This window comes from Capsicum annuum, chromosome 4 (assembly GCF_002878395.1).
Source record: "Capsicum annuum cultivar UCD-10X-F1 chromosome 4, UCD10Xv1.1, whole genome shotgun sequence".
Classification (NCBI taxonomy): Eukaryota; Viridiplantae; Streptophyta; class Magnoliopsida; order Solanales; family Solanaceae; genus Capsicum; species Capsicum annuum.
The window spans coordinates 8,968,761-8,979,078 of NC_061114.1; the positions used below are offsets into that span (position 1 = coordinate 8,968,761).

General features: G+C 36.5%; 1 protein-coding gene across 1 annotated transcript; it reads left to right on the forward strand.

The window, feature by feature from the left end:
- The first annotated feature begins 675 nt into the window (after positions 1–675).
- Positions 676–10,233, forward strand: LOC107868329 (protein GID8 homolog). The gene is made up of 6 exons (XM_016714996.2): positions 676–959; positions 6,645–6,804; positions 6,905–7,011; positions 8,547–8,678; positions 9,259–9,415; positions 9,876–10,233. Exons 1-6 carry the CDS (start codon positions 909–911, stop codon positions 9,995–9,997), a joined length of 729 nt encoding a protein of 242 aa, XP_016570482.1. The 5' UTR covers positions 676–908; the 3' UTR covers positions 9,998–10,233.
- The last annotated feature ends 85 nt before the right edge of the window (positions 10,234–10,318 follow it).

Here is a 10,318-nt window from a genome sequence, read left to right on the forward strand (position 1 = left end):
TTAACATCATTTAATAGGGGTACTGTGGTAAACTAACCATATTATTTATTAATTTTTTTTAATAATTATGTCATCTTAATTTGAAACGGATAAAATGGAACGAAGAAAATAGTATAATTCTACGAGTGGGGTCAGACGGATGATATGCAACCACTATCTTTGTAAGGTAAATATCTTGTTTTCGATAGACGAGTCCATTTAAAAGAAATGCTCAAGTAACATGCAATCATATTCCACATAAAACACAAACACTAGAACATTCTATTAGTGAAGTCTGAAAAAAAAAAAAAAAAAGATGTATAAAATCACTATATTTTGTATAATAGATATATCGTTTTCAATAGACTAGTCCATTTAAAAGATAATAATAATAATAATAATTATACCAATATAATTTTACGAGTGAAATTTGAAAAGACAAGATATATGCATTCGCGACCTTTACAAGATAGAAATATCGGTTCCGAAAGATGAGTCCAATTAAACGCAATAATGATAATAATATGTTCAATCTAACACTACGGTCGAAGTCTTGAAAGGTTAAGATATACGCAATCACTATCTTTACATATCTTTGGAGGATAGAGATACTATTTCGATATACAAGTCTAATTTGGAAAGTTAAAATATACGTAATTACTATTTTTATAATAAGATAGAAATACTCTTTCCGATAAACATAGTGCATTTAATTAAAAGACATAAATAACATGCTATATCCTATTCCATCTAAAATACAATTACTCAAATTGTCCTACTATATCCAAAAATATCCCCCTTATTTATTTAATTCAACTTTATATATTTCCTCCCGGGCCCGACGAAGATCCGACCCGGAAAAAGTGAACTCCGGCGACTACTCCGATTGTTTTATTTAATGGATCTAAAACCCTAAATTCATTATACTGATGTCATTGTTCTGGATTGTTATTCGCGAATTAGCTGAAATTGAAGCCATGGTAATTCTATTTACTCCTTTCATGATTTCAATTTTCATCATAACTGATAAAGTTATTGTCATGTGATATATGTGGGCTCCGAGTATCTCAGGAGTTGGCATAAATGGTAAAGTTGTTGACACGTGTGATTTATTGTGGACCCTATGTGTAGCGGGAGTTTAGTGTGTCAGACACTTTTTTGTTTTCGGAATTATTTGCTTTTACTCTTTAAATAAGTGACTAGGTGCTTTGTCGGAACTGATAAAGTTGATAAAGTTGTTGACATGTGCTTTATTGTGGACTCTTGTGTATAGCGGGGGCTTTAGCGTCAGACACTTTTTGGTTTTCTAAATTATTTGCTTTTACTGTTTAAATAAGTGACTAGGAGTTTTCAGAATTATTTGCTTTTACTGTTTAAATAAGTGGACTAGGAGCTTTGTTGACTGCTAAAGTTGTTGTCATGTGATTTATTGTGGACCCCAGTGTATAGCGTGAGCTGTAGTGTGTCGGATTCTTTCTTGTTTTTGGAATTATTTGCTTTTACTGTTTAAATAAGTGACTAGGTGCTTTGTCGGAACTTATAAAGTTGTTGACATATGATTTATTGGGGACCCCTACGTATAGCGGGAGCTTTAGTGTGTCGGCTCTTTTTAGTTTTCAGAATTATTTGCTTTTACTTTTTAAATAAGTGACTATGAGCTTTGGCGGAACTGATAATGTTGTTGTCATGTGATTTATTGTGGACACTGCGTATAGGGGGGACTAGAGCCTTGTCATAAATGATAAAGTTGTTGTCGTGTGATTTATTGTGGACCCTGCGTATTGCGGGAGCTTTAGATTGCCAGACACTTTTTTGTTTTCGGAATTATTTGCTTTTAATGTTTAAATACTAGGAGCTTTATTGGAACTGATAAAGTTGTTTTCATGTGATTTATTTTGGACCCTAAGTGTGTATAGCGGGAGCTTTAGTGTGTCAGTCTCTTTCTTGTTTTTGGAATTATTTGCTTTTACTGTTTAGATAAGTGAATAGGAGCTTTGTCAGAATTGATAAAGTTGAGTCGTGTGATTTATTGTGGACCACTGCGTATAACGAGAGCTTTAGTGTGTCAGGCTCTTTTTTATTTTCGGAATTATTTGATTTTACTGTTTAAATAAGTGACTAGGAGCGTTGTAGGAACTGGAAAAGTTGTTTTCATGTGATTTATTGTGGGCCCTGCGTATAGCGGGACTAGAGTCTTTTCATAAATGATAAAGTTGTGCCATGTGATTTATTGTCGATCCTGGCGGGAGTCTTATTGTGCCAGGCTGTGCTTTTGCTCTTTTATTGTTTTTGGTATTATTTGCTTTCACTGTTTCATAAAGTTGTTGTCATGTGAAGTACTGTTGGCTCCGCATATAACAGGAGCCTGACGCGAGGGTTGGATTAGGTTTACTGAGACATAAAAAATAGTTGTTAGCTTTATTCATAGTACTGATTGAACATAAAAAATAGTTGGATTAGGTTTATTCATATTACTTAATTTGGACTAATTTAGGATTGAGGGCTAGCTGATAATTTGGACTAATTTAGGATTGAGGGCTAGCTGATTGATTATTTTTGTGTAATGTACTGCGGTTATCACACTATTTTGTTGTAGTTATTGTTCCCTTTTTTCGGAATGATTGAGCTTTTATAGTATTTTGTCATGATTTTTTTTCCGATCTGCTTTGAATGTTTTTCCTTGAGCCAAGGGTATATTGGAAACAACTGCTCGACCTCCCAAGGTAGAGGTAAGGTTTGCGTACACTCTACTCTCTCCAGACCCCCACTTGTGAAATTACCCTAGGTATGTAGTTGTTGTTGTTGTTGTGTATAATGGGACAGCACGTTTATGATCAAGGAAATGGACCTGGATCTGAAATTATGTTAATGCCATTTTATGTTTATATGATTCGTAGAATTTTCAGGTTTAAGTTGTACTTGGATATTAGTATGTGCGTATAAGAGTTTCTGGGATGTGATACTACTATTTCCACAACAACAATCATGTTTCTTTTTTTTTTTTTGGTTTCCCACTGATGTTCCATATCCGCATTGGAGTTCAATTATATCCGGAGCGTGTGTTGTAGGGGTCATTTAAGGCCAGTACTCCCAACAGGATTTTCTCCGTTCTCCGGGCTCAAATCAGAGACCTCTAGTTAAGGGTGGAGGGACCCCAACCATCTGGTCACAACAACAACAATTACTAGTTGGATCGGCTATGTGAATCCTTGCTAACCAAGTTGCTAAATTTAGAACCAAGTTGATTTTAATTTTGTAAAAACTAATATCTCAAAGGATACAAATTTAATTACTAAAAATTTATTTAAATGACAAAAATTAAAGGCGAGCCTATTAAAACATGTAATCCTATACCATCCAAAACATATTTACTCACTTTTAGAAAAAACCTAGGACATTCTATATTCAATTCCCTCAGGTTATTTAATTCAACTTTATTTTCGCCCGGAGAAGGCAAAAATCAGAACCGGGAAAAGGAATTCCACAAGTACTCCGGTTGTTTCTAGTGGATCTCAAACCCTAATTCTAAATACTGATGTCATTGCTCTGGCATTTTATCAACGGATTAGCCCAGATTGTACCCATGGTAATTGTACTTCTCTTTTCATAATTCAATTAGGTCTTTTTTGTTATCGGAATTATTTGTTGAAACAATTGACTAGGAGTTTTTTCGAAACTAGTAAAGTAGTTGTTATGTGATTTTTGTGTACTCCACATATAACGGGAGCTTTAGTGTATAAGATCCTCGGCCTAGTAAAGTTGATTCATGTGATTTATTGTGGATTCTGTGTATAGCGGGAGATTTAGTGTGTCATGTTGTACTTTTAATTTTTTTTGCTTCAATAAGTATGTTAGTTAAGCGAAAATTGCTGGGGTTTTAGACACGAGGGAAAGACAGGGGTTTGTATGTAATAGGTTTTACTTAGACATAAGAAATAGTTGTTAGCTTTATTCATATTGGTTGCTCGGACTAATTTAGGATCGAGGTGTAGTTGATTGATTGATTCGTGTGTAATGTAGTTCGATTAGGGCAATTATTTTGTTGTAGTTACTGGTCGTTTTTTGAGAATGCTTTGTCATGATTTCTGTAGTATTTTTTCATGATTTCTCCACTTTGCGTTACTTCTTTTTCGATCTGCTTTGATATGCTTTTTCTTGAGCTGAGAGTCTATTGGAAATAACCACTTTGCCTCTATGAGCCTCCACGAGTTATGGATAAGGTTTGCATACATCTTCCCTAGACTCAACTTGTGAGATTACTCTGGGTATGTTGTTGTTGATTGATTCGCGGTGTAATGGGACAATTGGTTTATGGTCAAGGACATGGATATGAAATTATGTTAATGCCTTTTTCGAGGTTTTATAATTTATTAGAAGTTTCATGTTTAAGTTGTACTTGGATATTAGCATGTGTATATAAAAGATTTGCGGGATATATAAAAAATTCATGATACTACTACTGCAACAACAACAATTACTATCATGTCCGCTCCCAAGCTAGTTGGCTCAACTATATGAATCATTACTGACCAAGTTGCTTTAGTTAGAACCATCTTTATCTATTATTCTACAACTTAGGTTCTCTAGGATAGAAATTCTCTAAATTTATTATTGGCGTACTACTTTATATAATAATACAGGACTCAACCCTTTGGGGCAGCGCAGATGGTTTGACTTGGGACTTCTATAATGGAGGTCTCAAGTTCGAACCCCGTTGCTTGCAACATCATGGGGTTGTCTTTCTTGGCCTTCTAGTTGAACTCGTTGCACGGGTTCAACCTTTTGGTCGAGCTCGTCGCATGGGGCTTGCCTACTGCAATTTACCTCTCTTGTGTAGTTTGCAGGCTATTGCACAAGTGTGAGGTTTGCCCTGTGTGCATCCAAAAGGTAGCGGCCGTGGGTTCCCTTGTCAGCCAAAAAAAAAAAATTACTACCAGAGTGCTGGAGAACGCTAGACCGGTATCAACTTAATAGTTTAGAATTTAAGCTCTCTAACAATAGAAGTTTTACTTGCACGCAACTTTCTAACAAGATTACTAGACTCCTAGAGAATGTTGAAAGTTCTTGCCGTACACCTCCTTTTATCTGCTCCAGCTATGAAAAAAAATATTTGTTTCCTTCTAGCCCCAATCTCCTAAAAGTAAAGAATACCAACATGATTAAACCTTAACTCCTACTAGTTAGTATCAACCATATAGATCTTTTTCTTCTATTATGTTCTTCGGCTACTAAGTATGCATGGATTTTGAGAAATTATAAGTCTTTCATAACAACTTTCTTCCATGTAAATTTAGTTTTAGTTCGTCCCCTCGTTAATCCCTTTCAATCACCATGATTTCACACTTAGGGGTTGGTGCATCTGAAGGTCAACATGTAACATGAGGAAACCATCTCAAGCGATATTGTTCTGTATCTAGCCTGTATGTGTGCTACTTGTACCTTATATTCGATGCTATCATTTTGTATGATCATACATCCACTTTGGAATCCGCGTCTATGCGACATTCATCTTGTGAATGTGTTGGACCTTAAAAGTCTAATATTCACTCCCTTGTAATATTGTTGGTCTAACAATCACTGCATAGAACTTTTTTTCACTTTGGTAGGTATCTTCCTATGGCACAACATTTTAGTAACATGTCTCCATTTTAGGCTTAGCTAACCAATTCTAATTATATCTATTCATACTATTCCTCTGGGTGTTGTGAGGGATGTATGAGTATACTAAGAGAGATAACATTAAGAACGAAGATCTTTGCGACAAGGTAAGAGTGGCCTCCATTTGTGAACAAGATAAGGGAGGAGTGACTAAGATGGTACAAACATGTGAAAATGAGATGCACAAATGCCCTAGTGAGGAAGTCCGAGAGGTTGGCTATGGTGGGTTGAGAAGAGGTAGAGGGAGGCCGAAGAAGTATTGGGGAAAGGTGGTTAGGCAGGGCATGCCGCACTTGCAGTTCACTGAGGAGGTGACTCTAGATAGGAGGATATGAAAGACGAGGATTATGGTAGAAGATTAGTAGGTAGTCGAGCGTTGTCTAGTTTCTCATATCAATATTATTGCTATTACTCTTTACTATCTTTTTCTTCGGTTTTATTATTACCTGTTGTTTCCTGTGCTTTCGTGCCATATTACTTCTTGTTGCTATTGTTCTTTTCTTCACTCTTTTGTACTTGGGTTCTTCGCTACTGTATTTCCTTTTCATACTGTTTTTGATATGCTTTACTTGAGCCGAGGGTCTACCAGAAAAAAAAACCTCTCTACCTTCACAAGGCAGGGGTAAGGGCCGCGCACATACCACCTTCCCCAGTATGTTGCTTTTGCTGTATGCCATTCTTCTGGAATATCGAACCTTGATTTTAAATGGTTTTATGACTAGGATGCATAGTCCGCGATGATGCTTAAAACAAATCGGTGAGCTGTATTGTACTTGATGCTATTCGACATAGTAGTGATAAGTCCAATTAAGTTGAGTTTTGATCCAATTATGTATATGAGCCAGATTCTTACTTTTGAATGGCTTGCCTATAGCTGCATATGGCTTAACTTGTTAATAATTGTTTCATTGCTCATAAAAGATTTTGCTACCACCAGATTTACAAGTTTTAGACGGTGCAGCGATACATTTATTTTATTTTACTTTTTTCCCTTCCCCTCTTTGCAGGCAACATCAAAGAAAGTAATCACGAGAGAAGAGTGGGAGAAAAAGCTCAATGATGTAAGAATTAGAAAAGAAGATATGAATAAATTAGTGATGAACTTTTTAGTCACGGAGGGTTATGTAGAAGCAGCGGAAAAGTTCAGAAAGGAATCTGGAACAGATCGTATCCTTCTGTAGTCTTTTTGGTTGCTCATTTCATATTATTATTCGAATTTGTGTCATTGCATATGTACATCTAGATGCTTCTCCTTATGAATGAATAGCTGATATAGATCTTGCTACTATCACCGATCGAATGGCAGTTAAGAAGGCAGTACAGGCTGGTAATGTAGAGGATGCCATTGAGAAGGTCAATGATTTGAATCCTGAGGTATGATTGCTCTCGTTCCCATTTTGATTGCCTTTTGTACTTATCATTAAACTGCCACCACATTGCTAATTCATGATTTGTATTTGTTTTAGGATTCATATAGCTATAATTTTCTTTAAATTTCATTAAAGTAGATGTTGTAGAATGTATACTTAATATTTGACTTATAAGTTCCTAGGCGTTTGGACATGAATTGGTTGATGTCTTTAAAAAATTATATTTGAAGTTAAGATGAAAATGGGGGTATTTGGGAGTTGAAGTTGTATTTGAACTGAAAACACAGTTTGAGGTTTTGTGAGTGAAATTTTTAGAAAGCACCTTAAAAACTGCTTTTCAAACTTCAAATTCCATATTTCAAGTTTGGAGTGGGAATGGTAAGCCAACTTGATAACAATGACGTACTTGAAATAATCTCCAAATATTCTTTCTAAACTTTGAAACAAGATCTATGGACATACATGGTATGCTTCCGTGAAAATAGAGGTGAAAACGAATTGGGCTAGCTCAAAGTACATAAATACTTGGCTCGGAGGAGTTGCAGTTACTGATCCTGCTGGCCTTTTTAATTTGTTTGAATTTTAACATATTACTTGTATATTTATGTTCCATCTTGGACAAGGTGCTTTTCCTGCACATTCTTGAAATTTATATCAACATCCAAAAGATACGAGAGTTGCTATATGTATAACACCTTTTATAATATGGTTAAAAGATATTTAGGGAAAGGTTTTATCCTTGTGTGTTATCTTGTTAGTGTGATTAGAACAATTTAACTTATGCTCGTCCAAATGGTATCTTGATAAAGGTTTGAAAGTCTTTTGGAGATGTTACAAAAATATGGCTTTAAGTCATGTTTTGGAGATGTTACAAAAATATGGCTTTAAGTCATGTTGAGGAGTGGAAACATGCTAACGAACGGACAAATGGTAACCTTGGTTGATAGAACATAGACGTCGATGTTACAAGGGTGATAGAAATGGGTAGGTAGGTCTTCCATAAACATTAAATTTTTGCTAAGAAGATTAATAGAAGTTTTGGGGGAGAGAATGAAGTACCTTCAAATTATATTTATTAACCTAGAGAAAACATAAAATAAACAGAGTGAAAGGTCCTTCAGTGGAGGTTAGAAAGGAAAGGAAGCCATCCACAAATCGAGAAAAGAAAAGAATCCCTGTCAAATACATAAATTCCATAAAAGATATGTATAAGGACCCGTCGTAAGTGTGAGAAGAGGGGATAAAGAGGACTTTCCGTATCTTGGGTCGTGAGTTTACATAGGGATCTACTTGCTTACGTTTGTTTATGGATGACCTTACTAATAGTATACACAAGAGGGTCATGGTGTATGCTATTTGTGGATGATATTATCTTTGCCTTTGAGTTTCTCATAACTTTCTCTTTTACCATCTTAAAAGCTTACTGATTAAGAGATTCTTCGGACCTGGGAATTGAATTTTGCAAATGAACTCCTTTTCAACTTAGGTTGATAATATTTTTGGTTGATCTTTAACATAGTTTTACCTTCTTGGATGCAGATACTGGATACGAACCCCCAGCTCTTTTTCCACCTCCAGCAACAAAGGCTGATAGAGTTGATAAGGAATGGAAAGGTTGAGGAGGCTTTGGAGTTTGCTCAAGAGGAGCTCGCTCCAAGGGGAGAGGAAAACGTAATTATTGACATATAAATCTTTCCTCTTGATTTCCCTAAATCTCTTTTTTTGGCCAACGATAGAGTTGCTCCTTTAGTAACATGTAGGTCACTAGTTTGTTGGCATGGACACAACCCCTTGGCATTTCTGCAGAGGGAATGCTGCAACAAACGAATTTTCTGTGTTCTCTACTCCATCACTTGCTAGGGAGATGCATGAGGGCAATACAAGCCTTGAATCGAAATGACTGTTTAATCTCGTGGACTGTATATAATTTGAAATGTCTGGAGAATTTTGATGTGTAGATGCTAAAGAAGCCTACAGGCTCTTAAAGACGAAAAAGATTGTTGAATTTCTAAGTGATCTTTCCTATATCCACCCCTAAGCTGCCAGCGCTGGGGGTTCCTTTCTCTTGGTTGGCCTTCCTAGGAGGGAGCGCCTGCCGAGGGTTATGGGGAATGGGCAAAATCTACTTTGTTTCTGATGACTTGGCCTGAGATTGACACCATCTTTTACGTTAACAAAAAGCTTTGGTTGACACAATCCCATGTGTAACCCACCTCTTTAGTATATGATCGATTTAATTGCTCTTCTGCAGCAAAGCTTCTTGGAAGAATTGGAGAAGACTGTTGCATTATTGGCCTTTGAAGATGTATCCAACTGCCCTATTGGAGAGCTTTTAGATGTATCACAGCGGCTAAAGACTGCAAGCGAAGTCAATGCTGCAATCCTCACCAGCCAAAGCCATGAAAAAGGTTAGTCTCCTTTCCATTAAGTATCGCCGTTGATGATCCTCCTCCTCGCATTTCTCAGGAAAAGGGAGGAGCAGGACATTTAAAGATTTTCGAAGTCTGGCGTGTGTTTGAAAAGGCTTTTTTGACTATTTGGGTCACCCAATCAAAGAAAAGAACTTGTGTGGGATATATAACCTAAAAAAGGGGCAGCGCGGCGCACTAAAGCTTCCGCAAGGGGCAGCACGGTGAACTTGGGTAAAGGGCCGGACCACTTGGTCTATTGTAAGCACCTTACCGTGCGTTTCTGCAAGGGGCTGTTTCCACAGCTTTGAACCCTTGAACCCATGACCTCTTGGTCAGATGACAACAACTCTACCACTTACTCCAACGCTCCCCTTCGTGTGATATATAACCTAATATTATGTGTAGAAGATCGTGGTATGTGTTGCGGTTTTTTTATGATTAATCTTCGATTAAACAGATCCAAAGCTCCCAAGCCTTTTGAAGATGTTATTATGGGCACAAAATCAGCTCGGTGAGAAAGCTGTTTATCCGCGCATAAATGATTTATCGACTGCTACGCTGGAAGATCCTGCTGTTTAAAGGATGATCATATGTTCCATAATGCATTGTTTACAATTTGGCTGTATGGTGCTTTCACTGAAAACTGCTTGAATCTTTCAAGAACTATAGCCTGCTTGTTACTAGGATATAAATTTTTATCAAATTATGGTTTCTTAGAATGAGTGTTTGATTATCGATCGATGTACATTGAGGTTTGTACTTTCGTATCGTATGGAGGTTTCATAAAATTGGTTTGTGTTTTTCATAGTTTATGATACATAAACGTGCATTTTGACTTGGCCTCAAATGACATCTATGTTCTTCAATTGTGGTTGTGCACAAGTAGACACTTGAACTATC

Coding starts and splice junctions, on each gene's coding strand:
- LOC107868329 (XM_016714996.2), top strand. CDS start 909: ATGTCATTGTTCTGGATTGTTATTCGCGAATTAGCTGAAATTGAAGCC. Junction 6,805..6,904: donor AAAGGAATCTGGAACAGATC/GTATCCTTCTGT, acceptor ATGAATGAATAG/CTGATATAGATCTTGCTACT. Junction 7,012..8,546: donor TCAATGATTTGAATCCTGAG/GTATGATTGCTC, acceptor TCTTGGATGCAG/ATACTGGATACGAACCCCCA.